Source organism: Pistacia vera, unplaced genomic scaffold (assembly GCF_008641045.1).
Source record: "Pistacia vera cultivar Batoury unplaced genomic scaffold, PisVer_v2 Contig272, whole genome shotgun sequence".
NCBI classification, from domain to species: domain Eukaryota; kingdom Viridiplantae; phylum Streptophyta; class Magnoliopsida; order Sapindales; family Anacardiaceae; genus Pistacia; species Pistacia vera.
This window is the reverse complement of record NW_022196082.1, coordinates 183,675-200,428: the sequence shown is the minus strand read 5'-3', so window position 1 is coordinate 200,428 and position 16,754 is coordinate 183,675. Positions and strand designations below refer to the sequence as shown.

Below are 16,754 nucleotides of genomic sequence, written 5' to 3'. Positions count from 1 at the left end.
GCTTGGATTTCTCACTGATCTGTTCTTGGTTGGAGAGACTATTTTGGTTAACATATGGGTCAGGTCCTTTGATTGATTGGCAAGCTTATGGCCAGGGGGATAGCCATTTAATTTGTAACGTCTCTCCATAGTGTGTCCAAAAGATTACAGTGTGTACATGTGGGGTTCTCAAGATTGGATTAGCCTTAAAACATGTTTCCAGAGAATGGCCTGAGACTTTGCAGAAAGTGCAAAAATATTGTCTCATCGTTGGGAACTAAAAGATTTGGGGTTGTCTCGGGAGGGTGAATAATGAGTTCTAGTAGCTAAGGCCATTGTGTCATGAAGATTCGAAGGTTGGAGATCTGCTTATGCTTCTCTCTTGGAACAAGAGCATAAACTTCACAAAGATGAATGGGTTGAGGAGGATAATCTGAGCTTTGATGTTGCTGAAGGAATCATTGAGCCCCATGAGGAATTTCATCATCCAATCAGGTTGTTGGTTCTCAAGCACAGGTTTCATGGGACCACATGTACATGATGGAAAAAATTCAAAACGAGAAGTTCATCAAATAAACTTTTCAACTTAGAGAAGTAAATGCTGACAGATCATTACCTTGGTAATATTGTGAATGGATTGCTTCAATTCAAAGATTCTTGCCATTGTTTGGGCAAAACGTTGTTCGAGTTCAACATAAACAACACTGTTTTTTTTATCTCAAGAGATAGTGCATTTTGAAGCCAGTTACAACCATGTCATTGCATTCAAGCCATGGTTCTAACAAGGCATCGGTGGAGGAGGGTTCAAGAAGAGTACCATAATGAAACCCAGTTTCTTTTTATTCGGAGTGAACAGTGTACGGTACATGCCCAAGAGTGGTAGTTTTCAAGGGTGAGATGATGGTTGGTGAGTAGCGTTCTGGACCATCATTTGAGTTGAGAAAAAAAGGACTAGCAGGATCTTTTGGATTGCAATTGATAGGGGGTTTTATCTTCGGAAGCCATTGTTACAGCTCTGATACCATAACGATTTTGGGAACACTGGTATTTGTAGGGAAGCAGAGAGAGACAAATGAAAATGCAGAGAAACAATTGGTTGTTGAAAATATTGTTGCACTATTTGATTATCTTTACAACGTGTTGAGCAATCTATTTATAGTAATACAAAGAATCAAATAAGCAATCAGAATTCTAACTAATTGTACAGACTGTATGAAACAGAAATACGATCATGATATTCTAGAATCATCTTATGTGCTGAGATATTTTAGCCAAACTGGAGCATTGTTTGAGGTGGCTTGATATGATGTCATTTGCTGTGATAAATCTAACATAATCAGCTTATGGTTGTCCATACTCTCGCGCTTGTGGTCACACAGGGATGCTGCAGCTTGGAAAATTGATTCAAGGTTTGTGTATAGAAATGGGCTGGGTCCTGATTGGTTTATTTGGAACGCTTTGGTGGACATGTACGGTAAATGTGGGAGCTTAAAAGAGGCAAGAAGGATTTTGATGGGTGCTTGAAAGAAGCTTGACTTCCTGGAATTCAATGATCAATTGTTTGCTCTCCCTGGCAAAAGTGAGAAGGCGAGAAATGGTTTGTGGGATAATACAATGGTGTTATGATGTGAGACCAGATGGGGTTACATTTATGGGATTGTTGAATGCTATTTGAATTGATGACTACGAATTATGGAAATTGGCCTCGGATTGAGCATCATAGATGCTTAACAAATCTTCTTGGTCGAGCAGGGAAGTTTGAAGAAGCTCGGAAATTGTGAATGGAATGAAGATTGAGCTTGATGGGGTTTTCTGGGGTTCTTGCTTATTGGAAGTACAATAAATGGTTGTAGTGATTTGGTAGAATTTGCAATGAAAAAGCTAATTGAAGTTAATCGAACAATGGTGGTTATGGTACAATGTCGGCAAAAACATTGGACAGCTAGGGAAGTGGGTTGAGGTTGACAAGAAAGTTCATCAAATTTATTTGTGACAAAACACATCCTGGAACAGGGGAGATATTTGATATATTGGATAGTCTGATTGGTTTGGATTAGCCTGGGCTTATAGGCTTTCTCCACAAATCTGCTATCATTGTTTTGCTGTGAAAGATGAGGAGAAGAAAATCCCTTTGAAATTATCAATAATAGGTTTGAAAAATACGACAATATAATATTGATTTTAGCACTTTTCATAGACCAACTGGTTAAAATCAATATCAATAGGGTATATAAAAAAAATGGTACGGGAATTTTACGTGTATGTACAGTATTGGTGAAAAAAATATTTGTAAAAATACAGGAATAATTCGGATATGAGAAAAATACAGGAATAATTTGCGAATAAAACGTCTGAGGCATACAATTTGCGAATAATACGGATGTGTTGATAAATACAAAAATTCATAAATGATACGCGAATTATATGACTAGGCATATAATTGTTGTTTATTGCGGAATTACTAACTAGCATCTTAAGAACACAAAGCTAGACTGTACAAACCATTAAACCTTCTACTTAGGGGAACACCTTGTTTGCATGGTATTTAATACTCTTTCTAACATCTTGTGTTTTTCACATTCTCCCTCTCTTATAACTTCTCTCATAACCTTGAATTAGTTCTTATCCTCCTATTTATGTGGATAGAATAAGACATTCTTTTTTATATGATTCATATTTCAAATCCTAATAGGACTTCTCTAATTTAATTCATTCTCCTATTTTAACTCTAAATAAAATCCTAAACCAATTCTTCTTTCCTAATACAATTCAAATTAAAGAAAAACAAATATTCACAAATACAAATTCTTAAAATAGAAATGAGTAATGCTATGCTTTCCACGAATTTACTAACCACTTTAACCTTTGTTAATATGGTACCCGTACTATGCATATAGTACCCGTACAATGTTTTATATTTACAAAGGTTAATAAGACGGGTAGTAAGTTTGTGAGTAAGCATAGTATTATTGAATAGAAATTGCCTAAAACATAATTTTTTTTCTTCTTGCTTGCATTTTCTTTATCAATTACCAAAAAGTGTTTACAAACAGTTATTCTTTGCTCTTTTTCTTTATGGTGGTTATAAAATTGATGTTTATAATTCAGTCCAATTACACTAAATTTATATATGCAACATACTATACATTATGTAGTATATTTTTGGGTTCAAAGAAGAATTGAAACTTGAGTACTTTTGTGTTACCTTTCATTTTTGTGCGTTGTTTTTTCTCATGTTTGATCAATCTCTTGAGAATATATGCAATTGGTATAAAGTCATTCTATAAAATAACTCATAAACTAATTTCTAACAAAATGTAAAGATATAGAAAATTTTCATGTATTTTTATCCAATCTCCTCTAGTTCTTGATGACTGAAAGTTGACTTACATAGCCGCCTGACTCATCAATGGCGGCAATAAGCTTCATCGTTAGTATCCAAGTTGTACCAATACAGTGAATTCGCATTATGCTGTATGAGCATGTACCCAACTTTGTGTTGCAGCCCTCCACAACCAGCCATGGCAGAAACAAGTGTCCAGCAAACAAACTGTTGGATCAGTTGGTCTATTTATGATAGATCAAACAGAGTTTAGAAACTTAATCCAAATGCTTTCCTTCAAAATCATATGTCTAACTCAGTAGGAGAGGCTTGGTAGGCAAAGCAAAGCGATTCTTTAATCTCCAATAACTTCATGTAATAATTTGGTATCGAATATCTGTGTTGCGGCAGGCGTGGAACCATAACGCTTTCCATGAACTCTTCTGTTGCAATTCAATGGTTGTACAAACATCATTAATGTACATGGTCGTGGTTTACAAACACCTCATTAATGTTACGTAGTCGTGGTCTTTCATGAGGTCTTTCTGCTGCCAATATAATATTCTTTCACAACAACTGATGAAAATTTGGATAGTGTTACGTTCTGCCGCAATGGAGGTGTCGACTGCCTCCAAGATTCTTCATTTTCAGAATCCAACGAACATATGTAGCAATGGACAATATTGGGACTTTGACCAGTCGAAAGCACCACGGCCTTATATTTTGGGTTGATGCATCATAGACCAACACTAAATAGCGGTCAAGACTTTGCAGGCAAGGAAGCAACTGGCGCCGGTGACAGAGTGATGGCATCGTAAACAGATAAGCAGGTTATCGGAGAAGATTTGTCCTGATCAACTAGCACTAAAATATCAAACATGCCACCGAAAAAACAAAGGGCGAAAAGGAAAGGCAAAGAGCCTAATTTCGTTGCTATCAGTCCTGTCTCATCCAATCTATATGAACTATAGCAACCAATTTGCACGGTCAGCTTCTTTCTTCCAAGAAAAAATATGACTTTTGACATGCACTGTTGAAGGTGGACCTGGCAGAAATTGGAGTCAGATATCATATGGCACCAGTGCTTGCAGACGCTTTTGAATCTAACCACAGTCTTTGTAGGAAGTCTCATTAATATATCATAGAGAATATCTTGAGGCAAGTGAAAACCATTATTCTTCTTTCTTCCATTCCTGAAATGTGCGTACGCTGATAGCAATAAATTAAGATGCAAGTTTAACTTGAGAGTGGAGTGCCTTTTATAGAGTGGGTGCCCTTTACAGACTTCTCATAGGAGAAGGATTTTGTAAAGATAGAAACCCACTTAAACAATAATTTCAGCTCTCTCTGTATTATCTGTAGTTATCTGCATCATATATAACTGTCTCATCCAATTATATAAACAACAATTACCATACAAAGAAAATTAGGTTCTCCTCTTAGCCAAGAAACAATCATGACTTTGACAGAGATTGTTGAAGGGGGAGTGTGGAGAAATCTGAGTCACATATCAGATTGCACAGGTTCTTGCATATTCTTTTAAATCTCACTAGATATTTTGCAGGAAGCCTCTTAATATATCATACTGAATATCTTGAGGCAAATAAAATGCTTTCTGTTTCTTTCATTTATTAACTAAAATTTTAATGACCAGATTTAAATTTACTGTTTTTAATTTTTTAAAACTCACCTTCATCCTTATTATAAGCTGTATGTTGGTGTTGTGAGAAAATTTTTGTTCTAACATTACTGCTTATCCAGAGAGCAATACCTTTCTTCTTGTCGGTAGCCAAAGTCGTACCAATACAGTGAATAAGCATCATGCTGTATGAGCATATACCCAAGATTTGCTGTTGCAGCCTTCCATAACTAGCCGTGGCGGGCATGGATCGGAATATTAATGCTTGCATTGAATTTTCTGTTGCAGTATTCATTGGTTGTACAACACCTCTTTATCGTTTTCTGCCATCCAATATATATTCCTTTCACAACAATTGGTTAAAGTCTGTGCTTTTCTCTGCAGCAAGGAAGTGTAGACTGCCTCCAAGATTCTTCATTCCGAACCAACAAAAAAAATGTAGGAATGGTCAAGATATACATGTTTCCAAGAAAGAAAGCACCACTGTCTTGTATTTTTGGCTTGATGATCATAGAACAACCATATATAGCGGCCAAGACTTGTGCGGCATGTTTGCAAGGAAGGAGCAACTCTCGCCGGTGATGAGTGATGGCATCATAAGTGCAGTCGTGATCAAATATCACTAGACTATCACAACATGCCAGCGAATAATTCATTTTGTCCCATCCAATTTCTTTTTCTTTAATGCTCACGTTTGACACTAAATAGGAGGACGATTGGAAAACATAACTGAAAAAAGAAGTGAAAAAAAAAAAAAAAAAAAAAAATCTTACCTCTTTTTGAAGGTGGAAAACTGTTTAACTTTTGAAGGTGGGGTGGGAGAAATTGGAGGGAGATATCAGATGCTTTGAATCATTAGAGATCTTGTAGGAGTAAGTAATACAAGGTTATTATATTGTTTGTAGAAAATAGTTTGTATATATAGATGGTTTGTATATTTAGTATTGTTTTTCTTTTTTATCGTTATATAATTTAAGAATAATAGAACAAGTATAAACACTTTATAAAAGAGAAATGTTAATTACAAAGACTCTTATAAAAAGTCTTGTACAAAGTGATGTGACCATTACCACACTATTAATTTATGAGAGAAAAAAAATATTGATGTGAAACTAGTGATGTGATGCTCCCATATCACTTTGTAAGAGTCTTTGTACATCTAATTCCATATACAAAATTGTAAAAGAATCGAAGGTCTTGGCATTTCGTCTTTGAAGAAAATCCTAAGTTCATTGTAATTTTGTGTCTAGTTTACCCAGGTACATAATATACCGTAGTTTTTCTCATATTTTTTTTTTTTTAGAATTATTTTAAGTTGTAAGTTTTTAATTAAAGATAGGATAATTTACAATTCCTACTACCGACTAATTTATATATGGGTTCAGCTAGGAATTTAGTAGAGGAGAGGCAAACTTAAAATAAAACTAAAAAATATCAAAAAAACAATTAAGATTATTAAATTTATTATAATATTTTGAAAGTGATTTAAAATCAGAGTCAATAAATTTTTTATAGTTCCCAAAATTTGTTTTTAAAGCTTAAGATACACTTCAAATCCACGAGTCTCTGACTCCACTTCCAGTCTCGACTATCACTCGTATTTATATTAGTATCCATCCTCTTGTGTTTGGTATATGCTTTGATAGAATATATGTTAGTTACTTTCGTACAAAAGAAGCCGCCTAAAACAAAACACAGAATGCCAGAATGGTCTCTGTTGCAAACCAAATAATAAATCAAACACTAAACCAACAGGTATTAGCAATTCTTGATAGATGCAATCATCTAAACCATCTCAAACAACTCCAATCCTTTCTCATTACACTTGGCCACGCCCAAACCAACTTCTACAACTTCAAGCTGTTCGCTTCTGCACTCTCAACTCTCTAACTCACTTATGCTCGCTTCATTTTCGACCGTTCGTCTCTCCAAATATTTACCTTTACACTGCAATTCACCGCTTATGCCGCTCACTATGATCACACTTCATTATCAATTTCTGTACCGTGATAGGTTCGCAAAGGCCAGCCACTGCCTAACCAGTTTATATACCCTCATGTTTTGAAATCTTGTCCTGGGTTTTAGAGTCATGTGGGACTAAAATGGTTCATACCCAGATGTTAAATCGGGTTTTGAGCAACCCATGTGAAAACTGCTCTTGTTGATTCTTATTCAAGGTCGAGTAGTGATATTTCGGTAGCCAGGAAGCTGTTTGATGAAATGTTTGAGCGAAATATTGTGTCTTGGACTGCTATGATTTCTGGTTATACAAGAGTTTGGGATATTAAGAATGCTGTTTGCTTTTGAGGAGATGCCTGATCGAGATGTGCCTGTTGGAATTTGTTATGCTGGTTGCACGCAGAACGGGTTCTTTTCGGAGGCTATGGGTTTTTTAGGAAGATGGTGATGGAGAAGAGTGTAAATATTAGGCCTAATCAAGTTACGGTCGTGTGTGCTCTCTCAGCTTGTGGTCACACGGGAATGTTACAGCTTGGAAAATCGATTCATGTATGTTTATAGAAACGGGCTGGGTCCTGATTTGTTTATTTGGAACGCTTTGGTAGATATGTATGGGAAATGTGGGAGCTTAAAAGAGGCAAGAGAGGCTTTTGATGGAAGCGCGAAGAGAAGCTTGACTTCTTGGAACAATGATCAATTGTTTTGCTCTCCATGGCCAAAGTGAGAAGGCAATAAGTGTGTTTGAGGAGATGATACATTGTGGACGTTATGATGTGAGACCAGATGGGGTACACTTTATGGATTGTTGAATGCTTGTACACATGGAGGATTGGTTGAGAAGGGTCGTTCTTATTTTGAATTGTGACTAGGAATTATGGGATTGAGCTCGTTGAGCATTATGGATGCTTAATAGATCTTCTCGGTCGAGCAGGAAAGTTTGAAGAAGCCTTGGAAGTGTGAATGAAAGAAGATTGAACCTGATGAGGTTGTCTGGGGTTCATGCTTAATGGATGTAAAATATATGGTCGTATGGATTTGGCAGAATTTGCGGTGAAAAAGCTAATTGAAATTGATCCAAGCCATGGTGGTTATGGTATAATGTTGGCAAAATATAATGGAGAGCTAGGGAAGTGGGATGGTCGTAAGGTGAGGAAGATGTAAAAGAACGAAATGCTTATAAAACACCAGGTTGTAGTTGGATTGAGGTTGAAAAGGAAGTTCATCAGTTTCTTCTGTTGATAAACACATCCCAGAACAGAGGAGATATATGATATCTTGGAAAGTCTGAATTCTTTGGATTAGCCTGGAACGTGTAGAAATTTTCCATAATACTCTGGTAACACATTTCGTTGTGGAATAGTGAGGAAGAAGAAAATCCCTTTCAAATCATTCACAGTCCAAGACTTCTTCCACTTGTTTCTTCCAGTGAATATCAGGGTATCTAACACATGGTCACTGTCTTATTCATGGCATGACTAAACATTGGTTGCTTTACAAAAAGCATTACTCCATGTTTTAGACTGAAGACTCTCTCCAAAAAAGTCAGAAGAGGTGGTTGCAGATTGATTTTTACAATGGTAAGGGTGCGATCCTGTTAACTTCCTCCATAATTCGAGATTAAAATAACAGCCAGTTAAAATCTGGAGCATGGTCAATTGATTTGCTGTTGCAGGTTTGCAAAAATGCTTCTCTTGTAGGATTTTTTTCCCTGTATTGCTGCTTGAGATGAAACTGTTATCTGAAAATCTGCATTGTAACTTTTAATCAGGTTCTTTAGCAAATTTTATGATTCAATTTTAATTTATATCGATATCTTTGCTTTGTGGTGCTATTATTCTTGTTGACAAATTTGATGTTTCTTTATCAGTTCAAGTATTGAAGGTTTGGCTTGACATCAGTTTAAAATAATAAGGAGATTTTTCCTTGGTTATAATATAGGCAAGAAATGATACTGGAAGATTTAATGCATCATGTATTTCAGTTCGTTAGTTTTGTATGCATACAGTATGCTGGTAATCAGAAGAAGTTGCAGGAGCATATTTCATGGAGCAACCACAAGAAGCATTATTACTGTATCTTTATTCTGCGATTAATTGATTGCTGCTAAATGAAATCTGCTAATGATATTTAAGAAAGATATGCTTGATCTACCTGCCACTGCTTATTGACTGGAGTCATATGGGTACCAATCTGAAAGTTGAGGAATCTTCGACAAGTGATGAAAACTTCAGACAATAGATGGGCAAGGTTTAGGTCATAATCTACACAGTTTCTAGCGCACTGAGCCATGAGAATGCCAAGTGCAAGGGGTACTCATTCCTTAATGAAGGATCAATAACGCTCTGAGTTTCATTCTCATATGCCAGCTCCTTCAAGCACCCCTGTTGCAGCTTCCCTTCCGTATAAGAGCTCCAACATCATAACCCCAAGGGCAAAAATATCTAGTTTAGGGGTTAACACTCCATTCTTGCTCTACACGGGAGCCATATCGCCTGAGTACCAACTACATTCCATGTCAATTCAGCCCACTCTGGTCACATTGTCCACACTTCTTGCCAAGCTGGAATTAGAAATCTTGGCTCTGAAGTTGGCATCCAAGAGGATGTACTAGTCTTCAAGTTCTTCTGGATGTAAGGGGGAGTGGTGTATTTGTGGAGATAATTGCAGCGTTAGCGACATCATAAGCAATCTGAACTCGTTGATTCCATTGCAGAGTGATAGAAGTTTGGTGCTGTTTATAGTGGAGCAGTCACTGGGGTCCAAGAACCGGTCTGCCCAGAGGGCAGACAGTAGGCTTCCTGGAGTGCATAAATGGCAGTACCAAAGGGCCATTTGATGAATCAACAAGAAATAGCAAGAATTATCAATGAGTGATGCTAAGGGCTGATGTTTCATATTTCTTTAAAGCTTCAACTGTAGTTTATGTATACTTTTTGTTTGTGAATGAGAGGAGCGGGAGATATTATGACGCTCAGAATTCTGTGATGATTTGTTTGTACAATTTTAGAGATGGGGTTTGCTATTTATATGTGTTAAGGTTGATAGTTCTTGAATAATATTTTTTTTAAAACCACACATCAAAGATGGTTATTGATGAACCATAGTAGTTATTGTTGAAAGTAAAACTTCCACATTGGTAATAATACGTGGACTGCTAATTAGACAATTTCACCATGTAAACTATATATCAGGATTTCTCTTTACCTGAACTTTAGTCTTCAGTAAAATCCAGAAAATGATTGGTGGTTAACAAAACAAATCAAGAAATACTCAGTAATGTTGTAATTTATTTTGTGTGCTAAATCTGTTTTCGTCCCACTCTTATAAGGCTTAATATACAATGAAATCCATGAGTCTCTGACCCACTTCCAGGCTCGAGTCTCTCGACTATCACGAGTCTCAGCTACTTTCGTTACAAAAGAAGCCGCCAAAACAAAACAGAGAAGGCCAGAATGGTCTCTGTTGCAAACCAAATAAATGACACTAAGCCAACAGGTATTAACAATTCTTGAAAGATGCAATCATCTAAACCATCTCAAACAACTCCAATCCTTTCTCATTACAATTGGCCACGCCCAAACCCACTCCTACAACGTCAAGCTTGTTCGCTTGCACTCTCAAACTCTCTAACTCACTTATGCTCGCTTTATTTTCGACCGTCTGTCTCTCCAAATATCTACCTTTACACTGCAATGATCACCCGTTATGCCGCTCACCGATCACACTTCATTAGCCTTTTCTTTGTACCGTGATATGGTTCGCAAAGGCAGCCACTGCCTAACCAGTTTGTATACCCTCAAGTTTTGAAATCTTGTCCTGAGGTTTAGAGTCATGGGGACTAAAATGGTTTACCCAGATTGTTAAATCGGGTTTGAGCAATACCATATGTAAAAACTGCTCTTATTGATTCTTATTCAAGTCGAGTAGTGATATTTCCGTATCCAGGAAACTGTTGATGAAAATGTTTGAGGCAAATATTGTCTTGGACTGCTATGATTTCGGGTATACGAGAGTTGGGGATATTAAGAATGCTATTTTGCTCTTGAGGAGATGCCTGATCGAGATGTGCCTTGTTGGAATTCTGTTATTGCTGGTTGCACGCAGAACGGGTTCTTTTCGGAGGCTATTGGGTTTTTAGGAAGATGGTGATGGAGAATAGTGTATTTATTAGGCCTAATGTAGGTACAGTCGTGGTGCTCTCTCAGCTTGTGGTCACACGGATGTGCAGTTGGAAAATCGATTCATGCTTATGTTATAGAAAAGGGCTGGTCCTAATTGTTGATTGGAACGCTTTGGTAGATATGTATGGGAAATGTGGGAGCTTAAAAGAGGCAAGAAGGGTTTTTGATGGAAGCACGAAGAGAAACTTGACTTCTTGGAATTCAATGATCAATTGTTTTGCCCTCCATGGCCAAAGTGAGAAGGCAATAAGTGTGTTTGAGGAGATGATACATTGTGGACGTTATGATGTGAGACCAGATGGGGTTACATTTATTGGATTGTTGAAAGCTTGTACACATGGAGGATTGTTTGACAAGGGTTGTGCTTATTTTGAATTGATGACTAGGAATTATGGGATTGAGCCTTGGATTGAGCATTATGGATGCTTGATAGATCTTCTTGGTCGAGCAGGAAAGTTTGAAGAAGCCTTGGAAGTTGTGAATGAAATGAAGATTGAACCTGATGAGGTTGTCTGGGGTTCATTGCTTAATGGATGTAAACTACATGGTCGTACGGATTTGGCAGAATTTGCAGTGAAAAAGCTAATTGAAATTGATCCAAGCAATGCTAGGTATAGTATAATGTTGGCAAATATGTATGGAGAGCTAGGGGAGTGGGATGAGGTCCATAAGGTTAGGAAGATGTTAAAAGAACGAAATGCTTATAAAGCACCAGGTTGTAGTTGGATTGAGGTTGAAAAGAAAGTTCATCAGTTCTATTCTGTTGATAAATCACATCCCAGAACAGAGGAGATATATGATATCTTGGAAAGTCTGAATTGTTTGGTTTAGCCTGGAACTTATAGGACTCTGATTACACATTTTCGTTGTGGAAGTTGAAGACTATTTCCAAAAACAGTCAGAAGAGCATGGTTTCACATTGATTTCTACAATGGTAAGGGTGCGTATGCTGTTAACTACATCTCATAATTATGGAGTCATATGGGTCCCAATCTGAAGTTGATATAATCTTCGACAAAGTGATGAAAACTTCAGACATAGATGGGTGAGCATTGAGATCATAATCTACAGAGTCATAGGGAGGGTTTGATCTGAAAGTGAGATAAGATTGACAAGATGACTCTGCTCCATTGCAAACAAATCCTCTGGCTTTGAAGCAGTCAAGTATGTTTCCGTTGTAAGTTCGTTGCCCTTGTATTACTATAATCAATTGAAGAACCAACAAGGTTGATAATTTGCGCATAAACATCCAAAGAAAAAATATTTCCATGGCAACGCACTAAATTAACTCACATTTTGTCTTTATACAAACACATCAATAAGATAGGGTACTTTAGAAGGGCCTGAAATTATTATTGAGTGTCCTCTGCTTATAAAAAATATTGACCCGTAACTCAAGAGCTTGAAGAATTCAGACCATTTTTTTCATTGACAAAGACAAATACTAATTTGTAGTAATTACATTGTTGGGAACATTCAATACAAGCAAATGCAAATAAACGCACGAAAACATCTCACCTTATATATATATATATATATAGAAACTCATTATATCGTAAGTCTCTGTTTGTTTTTCCTAGTTGTTTTCATGTTGTGAAGGGGACTTTAAGGACTAGTAAATGGTCAAAAGTCCTTGATTTTAAACAAAAAATCCATACAACTGGCACTTGTTTAACATTAACAGGTGCCTGTGGAAAAAATGAGCAGAATAACCTAGTCCTGTACTAATTTATGAAGTGAAAATCTCTAATTTTTTTATGTTTGTATTGTAAATTTAGGTGCCACATCTAGTACAACTGAAATTACCTACATGTCAAGACAACATGAATTTTCAACCCATTTATGCGTAATATCAGATTTCAGTAGCTGCATTAAGTCAGAAGAATGTACTGATTTGGTGTTCTTTGCGAAAGGTTTTGGTTTCCTTGCTATTTGTGAGACAGGGAATTTGATAAGGAAAATTTTATTACATTATGAAATTTTTTAACAATACATTACATATTGCATCATCCACACAACAAAACAAAGCTCAAATACACGCATTAGAAACCTTATTCTCCAATAAACAAGTGAGACACTGACACCCAAATGCTCTCTCTTCACCCGTATTTGAAAATTTCTGAAGAAAAACCTCTAAAGCTCTTGCTTGGCTTCACTCTTGAGTTTGGCAGGTTCACCCTCTCCTCCAGCAATGCTGACAGTCCTAGGACCTTTAATTTTATCAGGAGACAGCTTTGCCAAGGACAATGTCAACACACCATTCTCAAGCTTAGCCTGAACTGAATCCAAATCCACGTTGTCAGGCAACTTAAACTGCCTCCAAAATTTGCCATAGGATCTCTCCACTCTGTGCCAATGATCACCCTTCTTCTCCTCCTCTTTCTTCCTCTCTCCACTAACTCTCAAGACCCGGTCCTCCTCCACTTCAATCTTCAGCTCCTCCTTCTTCAATCCTGGAACATCCAGCATTATCACATGACCTTCTGGTGTTTCCTTCCAGTCTACTCTGGCTGGTGAGAGTGCCGTGTTCTCATCCCTGTCAATCCCAAATGGGATTTGTTCCAGCATCCGAAACGGGTCCGGAAACCGGTCTGCCCAGAGATCAGACAGTAGGCTTCCTGGAGTGTCCGTAAATGGCAGTAGCAAAGAGCCATTTGATGAATCAACCAGACATAGCAAAGATATTATCAGTGAGCAGATGACTAACGGCTGTTGCCTCATCTTTCTCTTAAAGCTTCAAGTGTGGTTTTTGTATAGTTTTTGTTTGTGAATGAGAGGGGCTTGGAAGATATTTTGACACTCAGATATTCAGATGATTTGTTTGTACAATTTTAGAGTTGGGGTTTGCTATTTATATGAGTTAAGGTTGATGGTTGTTGAAATGATAGATTGGTGTGGATAAATGGAGAAGTTTCCAGGGAGTTTTACGTGTTAATGAGGTGGAAATATGGGCTAAATGTGAAGAGGTTGCAAGACTCTTCTTACAAGTTCCAGAGACTTCAAGGATCTTGCTCATGCATTTTCTTTCATTTTACTTGACAGGTTTGTCCTTTAATATTCCGTCAATTTGTATTTGATTTAATCTCAAACAATGCCGTGTTGGGCACCAGAACTTATGTATTTTTAAATTGAGTAAACGACTTTTCCACACCCAAGGTTTACCTTAATGATATTTTCTCACCTAAAAATTTTTAAAATATCACTTTTTCACCTAAAATTAATATTCTACTACTACTCAAAATCGATTTTGACAACTAAAATTATCTCCTTCACCACCATTTAAAACTCCAATCCCTTCTCTACAAAATCCCTCTTACTCTAATACCTTATTTCTTACCGATTACCAACCACTGTAGAGTTAGAGTTTCCTATTCTTAACTGATTTTTAGCTACGAATATTCAAACAATCACCTCTATTTGAATCATCGACTTCTACTCTATAAAACATCTCTTATTCTGACTTTTGATAACTCATGAGACGTCAGATTAGAAAGTAAAGTGTATTTTGGATATTAAAACGGAATATAAATTTTGGGTGAGAAAATAATATTTTAAAACTTTTTGAGTAAAAAAGTGTCATTAAGGCAAACCTTGGTGGGAAAAAGTCGTTTGCTCTTTTAAATAATATCTCATGATTTTTATTTATATATTTGTGTAAAACTTTATTTTAAACTATTTGAGATAACAAGTGAAGATATTTAACTTCTTTTAGTATTTATTTATATATTGGGCTAGATATATGCTAGCTCACCTTTAGTAAATAGTAATCGAATTGAGAATGGATATAGTGGCCCGTGGCCGAAGGGTGATAACAAGAATTATACCGGCCTAATCTTTTAAGAGACCAAATGCGACTTCGAAGGTAGGCCCAACATAACTAGCACAATGAAGAATGGATGGTATTGGGTAAACTAAAGTCATATTCTGCTAGTATTATTATCAAACAAGTTAATAAACAGAAAAATGGTCAAAAAGTTTGGCAGTCGGTGCATTGAAGAAAAACACCACAAAGCCTGTGTATGGGGATGGGCAGGCCATATCACTGACAAAGCAGGAGAACCCAATTGACTTTTTATTACATTTCTCAAAGTGGTCCCATTAATTCTTCACAATTCAGCACTTTCAATCTATCCTATTAGTGAATGTGATGCAAGTTGCCGCCATGGCATGCATGCTGCTTGATAACTGCATCATGGACAGCCTGGTAAAAGACAAATGAGAGAGTAGAATAATACATAATTCTCGTCATTCTCTCAAGTCTCAATTCCACTTGAAGAGGTGGATAACGATATTACAAACTAACTCCTAAAATATGGAGAAGATATGATTTGATTTCATATGTACTTGTTATTGGGTCCCAAAAAATCTACCATAGATATTACACCATAATAAATTACAGAACAAAACTAAGAGAATGCAATGGGAATTGGTTGACGTTTTTCTATATTACCTTGGTAAAAGAAAAATACACATATATATACAAAAGAGAGAGTAAAGCCTTTGCTAATTACAAGCCTATTATAAAGGGATCCTATATCAAAGAGATATTTCCTAAAGTAAAAAAGTCAACAAATAAATGAAATAAATGCATATGATCTTGTGATATTATGATTCGTAATACTCCCCCTCAAGTTGGAGAGTGAATATCATGAAGTCCCAACTTGTTACGTAACGTCACAAATTGGTCCTTTCCTAAAGCTTTTGTAAACACATCCGCCAATTGTAAGCGTGTGGGTACGTATGAAGGACTAATCATTCCGGCTTGTAGTTTCTCTCGAACAATGTGGCAGTCTATCTCAATGTGCTTTGTACGTTCATGGAAAACAGGATTTGCTGCAATGTATAAGGCTGCCTGGTTGTCACAAAATAAAGGTGTAGGAGTTGGTTGTGCAACCTTTAAATCTTGTAGTATGTAATGTAACCATGTCAACTCCAAACATGTGTTTGCCATGGCTCAGTATTCTGCTTCTACAGATGATCTAGAGACATTGGCTTGTTTCTTGGATTTCCATGAGATGAGAGAATTTCCAAGAAAAATGCAATATCCTGTAACTGATCTTCTTGTGGTACAACACCCTCCCCAGTCTGAATCGCAAAATGCCTTAAGAGTAAGACTGTTTGTAGAAGAAAATAGTAAACCTTGACCAGGATGACCCTTGATGTATCTGAGAATCCGTAAAGCTGCATCCCAATGTGGCTTTCTAGGTTCATGCATGAATTGACTCAATGTGCGAACAAAGTATACTATGTCAGGCCTTGTCACAGTAAGATAAATCAATCTACCAACCAACCTTCTATACTTAGTTGGATCACTTAATAAAACTCCATCTGTAGGAGTAAGCTTCAAATTTTGCTCCATCGGAAACTTGTCTGGACATGCACCAAGAAGTCCTGAATCTTGTAAAATGTCTACTACATATTTCCTTTGAGACATGAAAATTCCCTTTTTTGATCGAGAAAATTCAATGCCTAGAAAATATTTTAAGTCACCGAGATCTTTCATGCGAAAGTGTTTGAAGAGAAACTTCTTGAGATGTTCCATTTCTTGAAGATCATTGCCTGTAATGAGTATATCGTCAACATAAATAAGGACTGCAGTAAAAGAAGTACCTCTATCTTTGGTGAAAAGGGAATAATCGGCTTTTGACTGTTGATAACCAGCTTTCTGAATGGC

At 36.7% G+C, this 16,754-nt stretch overlaps 2 protein-coding genes and 1 pseudogene across 2 annotated transcripts; 2 read left to right on the top strand and 1 right to left on the bottom strand.

Moving 5' to 3' along the window:
• Window positions 1–6,603: 6,603 nt before the first annotated feature.
• LOC116133728 lies at window positions 6,604–8,250 on the top strand (annotated as a pseudogene).
• A 2,629-nt stretch (window positions 8,251–10,879) lies between these two features.
• On the top strand, window positions 10,880–11,925 carry LOC116133711 (pentatricopeptide repeat-containing protein At1g33350-like). Its single transcript, XM_031419404.1, has one exon. It carries the CDS (start codon window positions 11,042–11,044, stop codon window positions 11,909–11,911), a length of 870 nt encoding a protein of 289 aa, XP_031275264.1. The 5' UTR covers window positions 10,880–11,041; the 3' UTR covers window positions 11,912–11,925.
• Window positions 11,926–13,026: 1,101 nt separating this feature from the next.
• LOC116133719 (22.0 kDa class IV heat shock protein-like) lies at window positions 13,027–13,887 on the bottom strand. Its single transcript, XM_031419412.1, has one exon. It carries the CDS (start codon window positions 13,799–13,801, stop codon window positions 13,214–13,216), a length of 588 nt encoding a protein of 195 aa, XP_031275272.1. The 5' UTR covers window positions 13,802–13,887; the 3' UTR covers window positions 13,027–13,213.
• Between the last annotated feature and the right edge of the window lie 2,867 nt (window positions 13,888–16,754).